Raw genomic sequence first — 19,825 nt, 5'->3', positions numbered from 1 at the left:
TTGTCAGATCAATACAGTCTGGAATTTAATTTAAATTTCAGTACCAATAACCCTCCTGCACATATTATTCTGAAGAAATATGTTGTAGTAAGCAATTTAAGGAATTATACCTTCTCCATTTCAGCCACTTTCTGCATTCGTCCATCAAGCTCTCTTCTTATTGCAGCTGCTTGCTCATCTGCTGAATCAAGCTGTAACAAAGACATTATATATCAACTGCAAAATGCATTTGAGAAACAGAACTGGAAAATGGTGAAGCATAGTAATTTACAGCAACAATTTAAACACAATTAATTAATTAAAAAAGATGAAAGGAAATTAAATTGTAATTGTTTCTATCATGCAAAAACCAGAAAAGAAATTATGTTCTGCCATTTAACTGCATGGGGAGGAGTCAAACAAAAATTATAAGTTCTAAAAAAAGTAATAAGTAAAACTGTCAATGATGTTAGAAATTGTGTGAAGAATTACTTTTAGTCGCCAGTTGTGTGCAGAAATACAAAGGCCATGACAATTCCATTACACTATAAAGATTGCTGCTATGCTTAAAAGTTCTAGAAAATTTGGACAGCATTCTGTTTGAGTTTTGAACAGTACCAGTTAAAACATATTCTAATTCTGAGAAACATGTAGAAATGTTATGTATTCACCAATGACACCACTTCAGAGAAAAACACTTGTACCTTAAGTTACAAAGACAGAGTAGTGGCTCACAGTACGATTCAAGTAATTAAAGCCATTGAAAATTGCCAAATGGCACTGAATTAAGCTGAAGTTCTGGTAAAGTGGAAGAAACATTTGGAGTCCTGAATTAAAAATGTAGTATTAAGGTAGTTTAGAAGATGTTCTGAAATGCTTTGAGTGATAGAGTGCTATCTTCCTTGAAAGATTTACTATTCAATAAGAAATATTTCCCTATTACCAATAACTAAAACCACAGGCACTGATCTAGGCACAGTGTCATCTCTCTTTTCCAAAAATGAAGTGTTTGAACACAACCCTCTTTCCACATAGAAAAGACACTGTTTTGAAGCACTGTAAACAAAGATGGAACACTATTACCATTTTCCTAAAAAATATCACCAATGTACAGTCAAATCAGTTTATATCTAAAGATGTTAACATGCAACTCAATAATGCTACACTGTATATTGCCTTGGTATGCCTGGGAGATTTCCTATCCACCATACATACCACAATCCCAGCTCCCCTTGTAATTTTTACTTCTTTGTGCAATTCAAGGATTCAGGACGTAGAGTGTCATTAGCTCACCATCGATCAAGAGGGATATCTGTTGATCATTTACAGTTTTTCCATATTTCCAAAGGACAGGAAAAGCAAGTTTATTCCTCCATAAAAAGCATGCGTTTGCCCCTCAGAAGTTGTTCTCTGGTACTGTACTGATAACCTCCTTCCCAGTCACTACTCACTCTCAGTAGTGTATGCACCTCCATTACATTTATCATTCCTGTAACATATCTATATCACATTCACTCAACCTGTTCCAAAAAACATTACAGAACAATCCATGTGTGAACCACCAGTACTCAGTGTCTAATGGACAGAATATTTCAGTGAGCAATATGTTGCCACCATCAAGTGTGCCTCTCAGGGGAATATATGTGTGACAGTCAGCTCTCAACACCAGGAAAATGTTGCTACACATCTCTCTCTCTCTCTCTCTCTCTCTCTCTCTCTCTCTCTCTCTCTCTCTCTCTCTCCATCTCTCTCTCTCTCACACACACACATACACAATCTTTGTGTGTGTGTGTGTGTGTGTGTGTGTGTGTGTGTGTGTGTGTGTGTCCAGCTCAGCATTTCTGTTATACAGAAGGTATCTGATTTTGTGCTTTTTCTAACCAGGTATCCCATTACCTTGTCATTCCATCTTCTACAATACAATATTAACACAAGCTAGATAATTAGTGCCAATAGTTTCTGTTTCTCAGTCGAAACCTGTTTTGACACAGTGAAATGTGAAAAGCCTTAAAGAGTAACATTTATTGTAGATTTTAAAGTTTGGTAGTAAACGCTTCTCACCAAAGAAACAGTGCCATAATATCAACTGCTATAAGAATTGACAACTTGCCATTGCATAAAATCTGTCATACTTATTGATCCTAGATCTTTAAGATGTCTTAAAGTTAAAGTCATGTCCAAACAACACTGAAGTTAATCTACACCAAAGCTATTTTTTTACAAACTGCTTGGTCAGTTATGGATCTGATACTTGTTTTTCCTAAAACTTCAGCAGTTAAAAAGAATTGTGTGAGCAATTACCTTATAACAGAATATTGAACCACCTTTTTAACAAATAATCTTTTGACAACACCTCAGTTTGACTTTGGATTAGGCTTTTCAACAGAGAAATGAGTATATGACCTCATAAACTCAATTTTAGGAAAAAACATTACAGAACAATCCATGGGTGAACCACCAGTACTCAGTGTCTGATGGACACAGTATTTCAGTGAGCAATCTGTTGCCATTGTCAAGTGTGCCTCTCAGGGGAATGTTCGTGAATCTCCAATTTTATTTGCAGCAACATTCTATATGCCATCCACACCCAAAGATGTGCAATGGTCAAATCTATTTCTATTTATATTTTTTTATTCATCTGGTAAATTGTGATTAAGTACATAGTTTGTACAATCTGAGGTTTAGAAAACAACAGTCACTACATCTACATCTACATCTACATCCATACTCCGCAAGCCACCTGACGGTGTGTGGCGGAGGGTACCTTGAGTACCTCTATCAGTTCTTCCTTCTATTCCAGTCTCGTATTGTTCATGGAAAGAAGGATTGTCAGTATGCTTCTGTGTGGGTTCTAATCTCTCTGATTTTATCCTCATGGTCTCTTCATGAGATATAAGTAGGAGGGAGCAATATACCGCTTAACTCTTCGGTGAAGGTATGTTCTCGAAACTTTAACAAAAGCCCGTACCGAGCTACTGAGCGTCTCTCCTGCAGAGTCTTCCACTGGAGTATATCTATCATCTCCGTAACGCTTTTGCGATTACTAAATGATCCTCTAACGAAGCGCGCTGCTCTCCGTTGGATCTTCTGTATCTCCTCTATCAACCCTATCTGGTACGGGTCCCACACTGCTGAGCAGTATTCAAGCAGCGGGTGAACAAGTGTATTGCAACCTACTTCTTATGTTTTCGGATTGCATTTCCTTAGAATTCTTCCAATGAATCTCAGTCTGGCATCTGCTTTACCGACGATCAACGTTATATGATCATTCCATTTTAAATCACTCCTAATGCGTACTCCCAGATAATTTATGTAATTAACTGCTTCCAGTTGCTGACCTGCTATTTTGTAGCTAAAAGATAAGTTATCTATCTTTCATGTAGAATACTGGTAACATAACTATAAAAACATGAAGATGACTGAAAACATGAAGATGACTGAAAGTATAGGATGGTTAAGGATAATTGCGTGATCAATTACACTATATTTTCTTGGGGCTACAAAAACTGAGAAAAAGAATAGAAGTAGTGTTCAAGCAAGTACTCTTTTAGTTTCACTTTAAATTTAGATACATTTTGTATCTGTTTCAGAAAGGATGGCATGTGGTTCTATAAGAAAGAGCCAGTATGGTACACTCCTCTGCTACAAATGTTTGTACTTACTGAATTGACATGCACGTAATGCTTCTGCCAAGTGTTATGAGAGTGGAAATCACAGTTATGCTTGAAGATAATTTCTTCTTTTAATATACTTACTTTTATGAAGTTTTTTCAGAATTTATTATTAACTTATTTGTTCTGAGCTATTGTATTAAATCTTGTATTACATCTGCAGCTGTTTTTAGTAGGCTGTCTTCATCACATGACTTAATTAGGATATTTGTGTCATCTGCAAAAAGTACTATTGTCCATATAGTTAATTTTTTGATAGCTCATCAATATAAAGAATGAAAAGAATGGACCCAAGGACTGACCATTCAGGGACTCCATATCTGATAATTATTGTTATTAGTATTTGTGCATTGCTATAAAAATTAGAAATTTTGTGCATTTTTATAGCTTTGTATTTTATTTGAAAGAGCTGTTGATGATCATGGAAGTAAGATTTGGATCCACCTGATCCACCTGTTTGGTGCTCCTTGTATTTCATAATTTCTTAGCTTGTCTAATGGAATGTCATGCTTCTGATACTTATTTTTCCTAAAAATTCAGCAGTTTAAAAGAAATGTTTGAGCAATCCAGAATACTGAACCAACTTTTTAACAGATAATCTTTTAACAACACCTCAGATTAACTTTGGTTTAGGCTTTTCAGCAGAGAAATGAATACATGACCTTAAAATCTTTACTGAGGTCAAGGAATATACTACAAACATGTTGCTTATTAGTTACTGCAATTAAAATTTCATCTAGGAAGGTAAAAATAGCTGACAGTGTTAATCGACCAGTGCTGAATCACTGTTGTGAATCATTTATTATCATTTCCTTTCCCATACAATGGTGTTACTTTGCATTTTCAGACTTATCAGGAATATACCACACATGAACGATGATTTGAAAAATCTATTTATAAATCTATGATACAAAGTGCACGTACATTGATGACAGTCTATGGTATTTCATCAGTACCTGCTGAAAATTTATTGGGTAATCTTTAATAATCATAAATAATTCCTTAGGAGTTATAGAAGACACAAATAGAGTTCCTGCATAAATATGTGAATCTGACTGTAGTATATAGCTGTCTATTTATGAACTATAATGTTTTGTAATGAGGTGTTTTGCTATATTAGCACTTCTGTGGGGTCAGTTATTTTATTGTTATTTTCATGAAGTTCTATGATGTTGTGGACTAATGATGTAGTACCTGTTAGGTTTTCAATGATATTCCTGGTTGCTTTATTCTTGTTCATGGAAGTCTCTATATGTTTATCATTTTCCATCATCTTTGCTTTTGATATAACATAATTTTCTTTTATTCTGACATGCTATTTTTATTTCTGCTGTGACCCATTTATTTGTATTGTGCATACAATTTATTACTGATGCTTGTTTAGGAAAAGCTATTTCAAAAAAATGTTTGAGTGCAGCCATAAACTTATCAACTTGTCATTTGTGTTTTTTGAGCTGTAAACATCATTCCAGTTTGTTCTTCTCAAGAGAGAGCAAAAGTAATCTAGATTTTCATCATAGAAATTTCTGACATTAGCTCTGGTTTTTTGGGGTTCTATGTCTCCTGGAATAGCTATTGCTAGTATTTGGGCATGGCAATCACTAAAACCAGTGTTTACAATTTCTGTTGCAGGTATATTTATCTATATTTACAAAAACCTGATCAAAACTTGTTGCAGAAGTACTAGATTGGGTTAGTTGCAGGTGGTTTTAAGTTAATGGACTTGAGTAGATCTTTAATTTCATTTTTAAATTTATTGTGTCTGGAGAAATCAACATTGAAGTCTCTGCATATGAAAACATTTTTCTTGAGGATGTTAAAATTCTGTAACAGATCTTCCATATTATTATAAAAAACTTCTTTATCACTGGCTGGTGACGTACATACACAGATGACAACAGTATTTTGATTTGGGAGTGCTATTATTGACCATTCTCTTTCTCTGGATAATATATCAATTTTTTTTATATTACTGAACTCTATATTTTCTCAGATATATATATATATGCAGCTACCACCATGCCTAAGTATTTTCTACAAAATGTGCCAGCCAATTTGAACTGAGGTAGGTTTGTCAGTTCGAACATGTATCCCTTCAACCAGTGCCCAGTGAAACATAAAACAAAAATATCACCCAACTATTTTAACAAGATTTATATGTCATTCAACTTGTTTGACAGAGACTGAACATTCTGTTGGAGCAATTTAAAGTTTGAACTAGAGAATTTTTTTTAGTCCTGCTTGACCACTAACCTCTTTTTTGATCTAGTATTGTTAACTATAAAAAATTGTCCTTGGTTTGAGAGGTAGGTGACGTCTACCTGTTAACTGTTTACTTGGAATCTGGGTCCTGTCTTCCTTACACTGTGTTGCTTCTAATTATAATCCACCTATCAAGAAGTGTTTGTTTCATTTTTTGCACTTGTATCTCACTGACTTTCATACTGTATTTATTTTGTTGAAACACTGATGTCCTCAGGCACACTTGTAACTTTAAACATGAATACCAGTTTTTTACAGTGGAAAATTTTATGTTGGTGGCTACAGAGGCCAACAACTGTGGCAAACACTGCCACTTACTTGGTTGGCATGCTCCTTCAGGTGTGGATGATATACAAAACGCCATTCTGAAGGTGAGGGGAAGATAATACAGGTCACCTACAAATGCAAGAAGGCCAGGTTGTCTGTGCACTTGATGATGGTGAAAGGATTGCTGACAGAAACATTGTGCCTGTTGGACACCTAGTAGTGGCACTACAACCACTTACTGCTCTCTCTCGACGGCCATTTCTTTATATCAGAACATTGTTTGTGAGATCTACCTTTGTACAAGGCACCTCCTCACGCGTTTTTGAAAGCATGTGTTGGATGAAGATGGATCCATAATTCAGGAGACTTCAGAAAATGCACCTTCACTCATAGAATGATTATACAGGCAATTTGAGGACAAAAGAATCAAGCCTGCACAAAACTTCAGTACTTTTGATGTATTACCATTGTAGGCAGAAAAGGTATAGAATTTCAGTAACATGATGATTTTTGCAACCTTTGTAATAGCTGATTTGATACAACTTGAAGTGAAGCAATGTAGAATAGATATCCTTGCCCTGTTATCATTCCTGACATAAATATTGTAATATTACCTTTTCTTTTTCCATATCTAATCCATAAACAGTATGGACATGAAATGAAAAAAATCCTTTTAACATGTAATTTTCTAATTGTAATTGTTCAGACTGTGACTGAATTAAATGGTAACAATAACATAAATATTCTGCACAAAGGCATTTATTTGAAGGCATATTTAACATTGAAGATTCAGAGAATGTTATTTACTTACTTCATAGATCACTTTAATTATTCTTTTATTAAAATGATGTGAAAAAAGTGAATTTGCAGGATATGTATACGTGATCAGTATAAATATTCATTAACATACTATTTTTTAGGCTTGCTCATGCAGGTTCACTTAAAAATTAGTTTTTCTACAGGTTGCTAGCTTTTAAATAGAAATTAATCTGTGGAATAGAAGGAGATGTCAAGGTGAAATGATTTTACATTACATTTAAAACTTTCTCTGCTAGCTGTTACGCATTTTATTTTATTGGGCAAGTGACAATGAAGTATTGAAGTTGCATACTAAAACTTCTTTCTGATCCACTGACCGCTTTAAAAATGGCAACTAAAGGTCATTTTCTCTTCTAATGTTGTAGTTATTGACATCACTATTCTTTTCAAAGTGTGATGGATTATTTATGATAAATTTCATTAGCAAATTTATGTAGTATGATGGTGCAGTTAAAATGCCTAACCCATTGAATAGGTGACTACATGATGACCATGGGTGAACACTACATATTACTCTTATTGCTCACTTTTGTACAATCAATACTTTCTTTTTAAGTGATTAATTACCCCAGAAAATTATTAATTAAGACATTATTGACTGGAAATGAGCAAAATTTGTCAGGATGATGATATGCTTTTTTTCCGTACTAACAGTTATACAAAGAGCAAAAATAATTTCACCTAATTATTTGAACAGCTCAGTAATATACTTTTTCCAGGTCAAGTTTCCATTAATATGTGTAAACAAAAATTTGGAGCATTCTACTCTGTCTACTGAGTCATGTTCATGTGCACATCAAATGGTGGTATGATTGTATTTGTTGTATGGAAGTGAATATAATGTGTTTTCTAAAAATTTAATGTGAGTTCAGTTTCAGTGAACTACTTCACAACTCTCTAAATACTTCATTAATAATCCCTTTTGTTACTTTCTCTCCAGTGGGATTTATTATAACACAAGTATCATCTGCAAAAAGTAGCAATTCTTATTAAAGAATGTTAAATACATGGTCATTCACATATATAAAGATTAGGAGTGGACCAAAAACTGAACCTTTTGGGACTCCATTCATGATTTCTCTCCAGTCACTAAAATTTTCTCTACTTTCAGCATTCTATTAAAATTAATCAGCATGACTTTTTGCATTCTTTTTGTTAAGTGTGATTGAGACAAGTCATTTGTAAAGCTATTAAACCCATACAACTTATTTTTTTGAGGTAGTAACATGATGTAGGCAATAATATGTCTTGGAAATATCTTATAAAATACCAGTTGGTGATATTTTATTATTTAAGACTTGTAATATTTGCTGAGTGGATGTATAAACAGCAACCTGGAATTCAAATATCTGGAATATGCTAAGTAAATCGTTTCTTTTAGGTAGGTAGGTAAGTTTTTGTTTTGCATGCTGGTATTTGATTTACTCTGGGTTTATCTATCAATTTTCATTTTTATTTATAGCTCATTAGTGCTATTTGACTTTATATATTGTCATTTTGTCATTTGGAGATAGTGAGTGGAGCTATGGATACTGGAAAATGCAGTGCCAAGTGAAGAAATCAGAACATTTCTGACATATTCTTCTGTTTTAGTTCAGCAGAGTTGTGACAGCAGCAGAGACAGATGGAAACATTTGCTCTTTGTGTGAGGATAATACCACTGGATAGAGGAGAGCAAGAAAATAGTTTTCTAGTTTTGAGGAAGATTGGTTTGACATTAATGACTCTCCACATTCAGGAAGACCTTTGGGATTTGATGAAGATTGTTTAAAAGCATTAATCCACAATGATCCAACATTGTACTCAATAACTGGTAAATGTGATGAAATGTGGTCATTTGGCCATCATGTAACATTTAAATGCAATGAGAAGGTTCAAAAATTGGGTGCATGGGAACCACATGCTCAAAGCCAAAACCAGCAGGTGGTCATACGTCCATCCCTGCTTGTTCGTCATCAATTGGTTCATGACCTACACCAACCATTCCTACCCTGTATCATTACTGGTGATGAGAACTGGTGTCTTTATGCTAACATAAGGAAAAGAAAGGAATGACTTCACCCAAACAAAGCAGCAATTCCCCATACAAAGATCTGCTTTCATGCACAACAGACAATGTTATGCATCTGGTAGAACAGCAATGGTGTGGTGTACTAGGAATTGCTTCCCCAGGCATCATTACTGACATTTATGGTCAACAACTGAGATATCTTGCAGACACAGTCTTAGAGCAACAACCAGGAGGACTGTGTGAAGTGATGCTGCTACATGATAACCTTCGCCTGCAGTCTGCTAGACTGACAAAACATGCGGTACAGGAGTTGCATTGGGAAGTCATTTCACATCCACCTGATCTTGTGCCACCTGAACTTCACCTTTTCCATTCTCTATTGAACAACCTTCATGGAACTTCCTTTTAGGATGAAAATGCACTCTGAACATGGCTCAAGAAATTCTTCACCTCAAAACCATGATTCTACAGTTGCAGAATTGAAAAGCTACCCCAGCCATCGTAGACTGTTGTAAATAGTGAAGGAGAATATAATACTGATGACTAAAGCCTTTATTATGTGTATCTGTTCTGTTTACTAAACTCATGGCAAAATGTTATGAAATTATGTAACAACCTAATACTTAAATATGAGACTACTGTTGAGTTGGTTTACATAAATTTTTCATTGTTTTGGAAAAAGAAATCAGCAAGGAAATTTGATGCTATATTATTTAAGAGGTTTTAGTCACTTTTCTTGAAAAGAGGTTTAACACTTGCATACCTTAATGTGTCTGGAAAAACACATTACAGATATCACTACAGACATTACTTATTAAGTTAGAAAACCTTTTCAGAATTTTGTTTCAAATTCCATTAACACCATATGACCTTTTATTATTTTTATAATTCTGTTAATTTCAGTGAATAATGTTTGTACTAGTTCTAGTTGCTTTGAAGCTTTCTGGAATCATATATTTAATATATTCTCTTGTTTTGCCAACTAGACAATATAATTTTTGCTACTGCATTTAGAAAGTGCATTTTTAAAAGCTTGCAAATCATTAATTATCAGGCACATCAGTGTCATTTAGTTTTGCTGTTGTGGTATCTTCTACACTTACCAATGCTCCTGTCTCCCTTTTCATGATATCCAACACAGTTTTATCTTATTATCTGCAGTATTAAATATTGATGTGCCATATGTAACATTACTGACATTAAGGGATTTTACAACAAAGTGTACTTAAAATTCAACACTGCTACTAAGTGTTTGTTTTAGGACTGATTCACCACATTAGAATGACCTATTTTCCTTTGACTTTTACAACATTTAGTCCTCTTTCTAAATTGTAGAGTGGATGAAATATTATTATTAAACCATTTTGACATAAAGTTACAGAGTGTTTGAAGTTTAGAATGCAAATATTTAAAAAATTCAGTGTTACCATTTTGCAGACCTAATTTTCCTGTTGATAGAAAAGGTGAAATGAGAAACATGTTAGTGATACATCTTAAACATAAGATGTTGGTGTATTAAATATTATTTCTATGCTTTATTAGAAGATGCAGAAGAAAGGTACTTCCTTAAAACTCCACCAATAAAAATGGAACTAATTATTAAATCCAGTTAAAGAATAAACAGCAAATAGTTAATCAAATTATTCCATTGAAAAATGTCTAAAACAATTGCTTACAATTCCTGTGTTTTATGTTACATGAGGGTGCACTTCAAAGTTGTGCCTCTGAATTTTTTACGTGAGACCCTTAAAGATTTTTAAATAGAACAAATGTTATTAACATTCCACACCTTTATTTTTCATGTCTACATATTTATTTCTTAACTTAGTTAACCTGGTGTTGAATACATTATTCCCAGTGAAAGATAAATTTCTTGATACCGTCATTGCAGAATGTTTGACTTTGTTTACAGAGACACAGCCTCACCCCTGATTGTACCGCTTCATCACTATCAAACTGAAGTCCTCAAAGGTCGTTTAAAGTATTAGAAGCAAATCAAAATTTTATGACATTACATCGGAACAACATGGAAGATGATCAATGACAGTGAATTCAAGGTCTTGGATTAGTGCAGATGTTGCAGTGCTAATATGTGGCCTGGCAATGTCACACTGAGTAAGAGGGTGCTCCATGTGTGGATTAACTCTTCCAATTTGAAACTCAATTACAACACACTGTTTCTCATGCACTAACATAGTTACATTATATACCATCATGTTACATGCTACTGTTTGGAGCCCTCTAGTGGTGGAGAGCTGCAAACATGTAGAGATGAAGAACAAAGATATAAAATGCTAATAATGTTTGTTTTATTTAAAAATCTTTGAACTGTTTTCACATAAAAATTGTGAGGCATTACTTTTCAGCATGCCCTCATATTATATTTGTAACTGCAGTGCATTTTGATATTTTGTAATAACTTTCCTATGCTTTAACTAAACCCTCCAAATAATTCTATAGGCAGTAACTACTTCACACTTTTCATGCTTGAGGAATAGATATTAACTCATTAACTTAGTAACATTTTCCCCCCAGTCAACCCTATATCTACTAATTAAATTTACAAAAATCAGTATATTTTTCCTTACACACTTTTTGCAAAAATATATAATTTTTTGATAGGAATTCCTTATAAATCTATCCTTACTACATATTGAAGTGATGAGGAGTGAAGATAATACTGTTTTAGAAATTTTTGTTGGTGTGGTATATCTGAAAAAGTACAGGCATGTACAGTGCCAATAGACATTCCTCACATACACACTGTGTGTCACTATTCACCTTCCTTGTTTTGCTTTGCAGACTACACAATTTCTGGAGCATGTTTTCTTGATGGGATTGGGAGGGGTGGGGGGGGGGGATAAACCTAAAAAAATTTAAAAAAACCTGAAAACTATTGGTTATAACTTGCAGTATATTGAAGGAAATTGAGAAACATCTCAAAATAGATCGATTTCTCAGCTTTCCACTGGTATGTAACATGTCATAACATATATTAACAGAGAAAAGGAAACATGAAGATGAAGATATAGCTGCTCTTCCATCTCACAGCTGGCAATATAATAATGGACTGAAAACTGGCAACCAGCTATGAACTGGCTGTATAAGCGAATGGGTCTTGTGTAAATAGGTTAGGCTGTGTGAAGTCCATGCACATTGCTGATATGTAAAAGTCATTTAACTTAGTAACAGCAAGCTGAACATCATCTCTTTTTTTGTGTGAAAATAAATGTACATTGACTGTAATTAAAATTTTGTTAATCTTACCTTGGTTACTGAACATTATTACCACTATCTATTTATTCAGGAGTTACGTTACAAAGATTCATAGTTCTAGACATTAAGGTCAGTAATGTTCCATGTCTACATACATACTCTGCAAGCCACTGTTAAGATGCCTGGTAGAGGGTACCTTGTATCACTACTACCCATTTCCTTTCCTTTCCCGCTCACAAACAAAGTGATGGAAAAATGACTGTCTGCATGCCTTCATAAAAGCCCTAATTTTTCTTATCTTATCTTGTGGGTCCTTATGCAAAATGTGTCTTGGCAGCAGTAGAATCATTTTGCAATCATCTTCAAATGACAGTTCTCTATATTTTCTGCATGATGTAGCACAATAAGAGCATTTTTTCTCTCCAGGGTTTCCCATTTGAGTTCATGAAACATCTCTGTAATACATGTGTGTTGATCAATTACCATAATCTAATCAGTAACAAATCTAGCTGGTGGGAGTCCCAAACATCTGATCAGTACTCAAAAATGAGTCATTTTAATGTCTCCTCATCAGATGAATCATACTTAAAATGCCCCCCACAAACTGAAAGCACTTTCCCTACTTCCATTATCACATGCTTGTTCCATTTCATATCGCTTCCCAATATTAGACCTAGATATTTAATCATCATGACAGCACACTAGTAATGATGTATTTGAACATTACAGGGTTGTTTTTTCGTACTCATTTGCATTAATTTATATTTTTCTATATTTAGAGCACTGTGCCAATCATCACACAACCTATGTAACATATGCACAGCCAAGTGAAGTTTGAGGTGTGTTAATAAACAAATATGGCTGTTGATGGTTGAAATTATAAGAGAATAAGGTAGACTTTAAGAAATGGAAGTCATAAAGATTGGTGAAAATTGGCAGATGTACGTGATTACCAAAAGAGTGGGCCTGCTGCTGAACACCAAAACAAAACACCTTCAACAGCTTTATGATCACATGGACCCAATCAATTGAGAAAAATACATCTATTGATAGACCATAGTACAAAATGAAGTGTTAAACACATTAAACATAGCATGCAAACTTAGGAGAAAAATTGTAAGAAACTTTATTTTGGGTGGGCATTTTGTAATTATGGTAATGTTATTTTAATGGTGTCTTTAAATATGACTTATGCCATTTCTCATTCCTGAAAGGCATACCTGCCACAAACCAATTGCTTTCTCATTGCTTGGAAGTAATTTCAACTATGCAACTATGGATGTAAGTCTAACACACAATGATAGCATGGCTTTCTGAGTTCTTCAATGCTGTAATGAGATTGCATGAGTATCAACTTATTGTTGAATTATAGTTATCAATATATGAAAGAGAAAGGACAAGTTAGGTAAATGTGACAACTGCAAAAATCAATTTGTCTTAGCACAGATCATGAGAATATTTCAGAAACTGTAGATCATGATATCTGCATCATTGTTCAACTCCTTGTCAACAGTTTCATTTCAGTCTTTGGTATGACTGATACTGCCTTGGCTACTCATAACTTCTTTTAAAATTATGTGTAGAAAGCCACGGCATACTGCATCTGCCTTACATAGATTTGAAGAAGGCATTTGACTACTTCCAAAACCAATTAATTTGGTGTTCTTCCCTGAACATATTGTGCATGAATACATCAGAAATTTGCTCAGCACACTGTACAAGGACATACATCATCATGTGCTTTATTCAGTCTGCTTATCCAACCTCCTTTTGATGACATTTATGATACACCAAGAGTTCTCACTGCCATTATCGCTGTCTACTTAGTATACTGTTGTGCAAAACTTAAGTACAAAATTCTCTTTCACATGCTGTGTCACTGCTAAGCAACACAGTTTGATGAAACCTGGACCATACATAGAACAAACTGGTACATAGTACAGAAATTAAATGAAAGAAATATATATTAAGATGGACAGAAATGGCACTTTTATTCAAATACAATAGTTTGGATGAAGTCACCATGATTGATGATGGTCCCCTGGACATTAAAAAGGTGGAACATGGTTCTTAATAGGGTGTGTGGTCACCAAAAATGACAATTAATGCTCTGCAGCACACTCTCATGCCGGCCATAAGGTAAGTAATGAGTTTTTGTGGTAGTTTGGTAATGTGTTGTATTCCTCCACCAGGATGGTTGACTACTGCTAGCAATCATTGGCACATGTGGACATGCTGCAATACATCTCCCAATGCATCTGACACATGCTCAGTGGGATTTAAATTTGAAGAATGTTCAGGCCATTCGTCGAATATGTCTTGCGCCAGTAGCTTCTCCACCTGCACTGTTCAATGCAGTCACATTTTGTCATTAGTAAAAAATAAGTCTGGACCAAATGCACCCCAGAAACGTGTACATAGGGTAGGAGTACAGTTTCACAATAATGTTGACCAGTGAGTGCTCTGTGTTCAAAGATTTGGGGGTCAGCATGCGCATGAAGATTTATGTCTCCTCACACCGTAACACCTGTACCACTAAAATGATCAAGTTCAATAATGTTCCTGGGTACATGTTCCTAGCTGTTTTCATATGATGATACATCTAAAAGGAGACGAAAATTTAATAGTCATGGGTGACTGGAATTCGAGTGTAGGGAAAGGGAGAGAAGGAAACATAGTAGGTGAATATGGATTGGGGCTAAGAAATGAAAGAGGAAGCCGCCTGGTAGAATTTTACACAGAGCACAACTTAATCATAGCTAACACTTGGTTTAAGAATCATGATAGAAGGTTGTATACATGGAAGAACCCTGGAGATACTAAAAGGTATCAGATAGATTATATAATGGTAAGACAGAGATTTAGGAACCAGGTTTTAAATTGTAAGACATTTCCTGGGGCAGATGTGGACTCTGACCACAATCTATTGGTTATGACCTGTAGATTAAAACTGAAGAAACTGCAAAAAGGTGGGAATTTAAGGAGATGGGACCTGGATAAACTGAAAGAACCAGAGGTTGTACAGAGATTCAGGGAGAGCATAAGGGAACAATTGACAGGAATGGGGGAAAGAAATACAGTAGAAGAAGAATGGGTAGCTTTGAGGGATGAAGTAGTGAAGGCAGCAGAGGATCAAGTAGGTAAAAAGACGAGGGCTAGTAGAAATCCTTGGGTAACAGAAGAAATATTGAATTTAATTGATGAAAGGAGAAAATATAAAAATGCAGTAAATAAAGCAGGCAAAAAGGAATACAAACGTCTCAAAAATGAGATCGACAGGAAGTGCAAAATGGCTAAGCAGGGATGGCTAGAGGACAAATGTAAGGATGTAGAGGCTTATCTCACGAGGGGTAAGATAGATACTGCCTACAGGAAAATTAAAGAGACCTTTGGAGATAAGAGAACCACTTGTATGAACACCAAGAGCTCAGACGGAAACCCAGTTCTAAGCAAAGAAGGGAAAGCAGAAAGGTGGAAGGAGTATATAGAGGGTCTATACAAGGGCGATGCACTTGAGGACAATATTATGGAAATGGAAGAGGATGTAGATGAAGATGAAATGGGAGATACGATACTGCGTGAAGAGTTTGACAGAGCACTGAAAGACCTGAGTCGAAACAAGGCCCAGGGAGTAGACAACATTCCATTGGAACTACTGACGGCCTTGGGAGAGCCAGTCCTGACAAAACTGTACCATCTGGTGAGCAAGATGTATGAAACAGGTGAAATACCCTCAGACTTCAAGAAGAATATAATAATTCCAATCCCAAAGAAAGCAGGTGTTGACAGATGTGAAAATTACCGAACAATCAGTTTAATAAGCCACAGCTGCAAAATACTGACACAAATTCTTTACAGACGAATGGAAAAACTAGTAGAAGCCGACCTCGGGGAAGATCAGTTTGGATTCCGTAGAAATACTGGAACACGTGAGGCAATACTGACCTTACGACTGATCTTAGAAGAAAGATTAAGGAAAGGCAAACCTACATTTCTAGCATTTGTAGACTTAGAGAAAGCTTTTGACAATGTTGACTGGAATACTCTCTTTCAAATTCTAAAGGTGGCAGGGGTAAAATACAGGGAGCGAAAGGCTATTTACAATTTGTACAGAAACCAGATGGCAGTTATAAGAGTCGAGGGACATGAAGGGAAGCAGTGGTTGGGAAGGGAGTAAGACAGGGTTGTAGCCTCTCCCCGATGTTATTCAATCTGTATATTGAGCAAGCAGTAAAGGAAACAAAAGAAAAATTCGGAGTAGGTATTAAAATCCATGGAGAAGAAATAAAAACTTTGAGGTTCGCCGATGACATTGTAATTCTGTCAGAGACAGCAATGGACTTGGAAGAGCAGCTGAACGGAATGGATGGTGTCTTGAAGGGAGGATATAAGATGAACATCAACAAAAACAAAACGAGGATAATGGAATGTAGTCGAATTAAGTCGGGTGATGTTGAGGGTATTAGATTAGGAAATGAGACACTTAAAGTAGTAAAGGAGTTCTGCTATTTGGGGAGCAAAATAACTGATGATGGTCGAAGTAGAGAGGATATAAAATGTAGACTGGCAATGGCAAGGAAAGCGTTTCTGAAGAAGAGAAATTTGTTAACATCGAGTATAGATTTAAGTGTCAGGAAGACATTTCTGAAAGTATTTGTATGGAGTGTAGCCATGTATGGAAGTGAAACATGGACGGTAAATAGTTTGGACAAGAAGAGAATAGAAGCTTTCGAAATGTGGTGCTACAGAAGAATGCTGAAGATTAGATGGGTAGATCACATAACTAATGAGGAAGTATTGAATAGGATTGGGGAGAAGAGAAGTTTGTGGCACAACTTGACCAGAAGAAGGGATCGGTTGGTAGGACATGTTCTGAGGCATCAAGGGGTCACCAATTTAGTATTGGAGGGCAGCGTGGAGGGTAAAAATCGTAGGGGGAGACCAAGAGATGAATACACTAAGCAGATTCAGAAGGATGTAGGTTGCAGCAGGTACTGGGAGATGAAGAAGCTTGCACAGGATAGAGTAGCATGGAGAGCTGCATCAAACCAGTCTCAGGACTGATGACCACAACAACAACAACATCTAAAACATTACTGAAACAATCTTTTTTCATCCACGAAGGGCATGTGACCCCACACTATGTTGATCCAAATCGTATGATTTGGCAGCATCCAAATGGTGCTGCTGACATGCATGTGTCAATGGAACACTTCATGCTGGTCATTGCACAAAGAGATCACTCCCATGAAGTTACCATGCCACTGTGGAGCATTAGATTGTTTGCCTTGCAGTCCTGTTACATGTAGTTGCAGTTGCTGTTTGGAATGGGCCCTTGTTGCATGTTGCACAATGTAACAGACATGTGCTGCTATAACTGACCGTGGTCAACAACTTATGATCCTTTATGCAGCAATACTAGTATTTTGAAATGCTCCCCATGCATGTGGAAAAATGCTATGAGCAATACCAAATTCATGGGGTTCACTCAGCACACTTCATCCTTCTTCCTGTTTCCCAATGATTCTTTCCTGTGTGAAGTTATTGAAATGTTCACTCCAGATGGTATTATAGCCACGAACACCACCACAGTGCACCATAACTGCTTGCTGACTGGCACACACACACACTATCTTTTCCCATTCCTTTAACAGCCTTGTGTGGTGGGGTCAGCCCCATTTGGGACTTCAGTCACACTGACCTCATGGCATGTGACTTCCATTTTTCTGTGCTTTACTGGAAGACCTCTGGCAACATATTCCCACACTTTCATTGATTTTGTCCAAGTTGTTAATATGTCATGTTACTTAAGTTATTTCATACATAAGTTTGGCCAAGGAGTGTATTAAAACAATCTCAAGATATCTGCAGCTGATACCTTTCATGGTTTTGCTAGTGATGACATGATAGATGTTTAAAATAATAATAAACTACATCAAAATCACAGAATGGTATAGTACACTCAGTTTGTCAGAAGTCCAACTGGACACCACAAAAACTAAGTGTTGAAAACTGTACCTACGTCTGGAACACTGCAAATAAAAACAAGAATTTTCCATAAAACAGGCATACACTGGTGTAGTGAGTTCTACTTAAAAACTTGTACTGACACCTGAGATAGCCTGATTAGGAACAAAGTGGTATGCTTCAATTAATTGTTGAAAGATACATAAATGTTATGAAAATGCATACACTCCATTGGGTAATGTGTAGTTCTTCACATGATCATATTGCCATCAGTAACCTATGGTGGATATTTCATCTGTTAAACAGAAAATCAATTTAAGGCTGGTCTTTCTGGTATGGACATCTACTCAGAGCAGCAACTTTGACAGTAACCTAACCAACATGCAACGGGAAAACTTATGACAGATGATCATTTTGTGGCCTAAGCAGAGATGGTACAAACTGTTGACAAGGGCATGATGGCAGCTGGCTTTTGGCCACAAGACAAAATACAGTTGGGTGAATAGCTTTCCAGAATAAAGAAGCATACTTTGCTAAAGTGTACTCATGCCTTCTGTTTGAGAGGAAAAAGTCAGCTGTGGGTGGCATGAACAGTCACAGACTAGGATTCTGTCATTGTCCATGAACACTCCTGCTTTTATTATGTTTGAATGGCCAGCAAGAACTATTGATAGAAGCATCCTGGCTAATATGAAGGGAAACCATCGCTTTTTTTTGCACAGCATCTTAAAACATGATATATTGTGAGGTAAGGTTGGTTACAATGCCAACTGAATATTGGTATTAATTTCAACCAACTTAAAAGCACACGGCCATGTCTATAAGACAATCAAATTGTTTCTGCATCCTTTTGGGCATTGATTCCAGAGTCAGTGCTCCAGGAAGACAACCTCCAAACTACCACACATATAGCCTGAAAGTTACAAAGTGACAGGCATCCATGTATGGCCCACATACTACTTTATCATATTTGGGAAGTATGCGTTAGTCTACAATTTGTTGCCTAATAAGTAACATGAAGTAAGGACACAACAGTGGGGCAACAAGTGAGGGAGATGAGAAGGGATGATTCCTAATGAGATCTATGAACTGCTCAACTACGCAGACTGTTTTTAAATTTTAAGAACCCAATATTCCTCTGAATGCATTTTTTTATATAGCAGAGTGAAAATTTTCTGATGTCCTGCCACTTCTCTTAATACAATATGATAATGCATATATTCTCACTTGCTCTGTTACTTTGAACTGTGTGGGCAGTTCATGTTCTATAATATTAATGCTTCAACATAAAATGTTGTTTTGATCTAAATCTTAAACATCATAATATATTTCTGTTGTTTCAGATCTCTACGTATTTACTCAAATTCATCTTGTATTGTAGTAAAATGATGATGATTGTTGTCATATACTTGTCCTTCAACACAACCAATATTATACAATCATCCTCCTTAATTTTCATAAAATCCTTCTGTGTGTCCTGTCATGACATGTTATAATATCAGTACAATATCTCCTGATATTTAAACATTACTGCAGCTGTATCTTTCATGCATTTATACTGCTGTTTACTGCAAGAAATGCATGGCTTTTCAATTTATGTTACATTCAATATTTGTCTGAAAAGTATAACACT

The 19,825-nt window shown here is 35.7% G+C and overlaps 1 protein-coding gene across 1 annotated transcript in view; it reads right to left on the bottom strand.

Moving 5' to 3' along the window:
- Positions 1-19,825, bottom strand: part of LOC126183408 (calcium-dependent secretion activator-like) — a 1,473,721-nt gene that overhangs the window by 783,262 nt on the left and 670,634 nt on the right. The window contains exon 8 of the mRNA XM_049925356.1: positions 111-191. Coding sequence (XP_049781313.1) covers positions 111-191 — 81 coding nt within the window. The remainder of the gene's footprint in view (positions 1-110; positions 192-19,825) is intronic.

This window comes from Schistocerca cancellata, chromosome 4 (assembly GCF_023864275.1).
Source record: "Schistocerca cancellata isolate TAMUIC-IGC-003103 chromosome 4, iqSchCanc2.1, whole genome shotgun sequence".
In the NCBI taxonomy this organism is placed as follows: domain Eukaryota; kingdom Metazoa; phylum Arthropoda; class Insecta; order Orthoptera; family Acrididae; genus Schistocerca; species Schistocerca cancellata.
The sequence above is the reverse complement of the archived record's forward strand: the minus strand, read 5'-3'. Positions and strand labels throughout refer to the sequence as shown.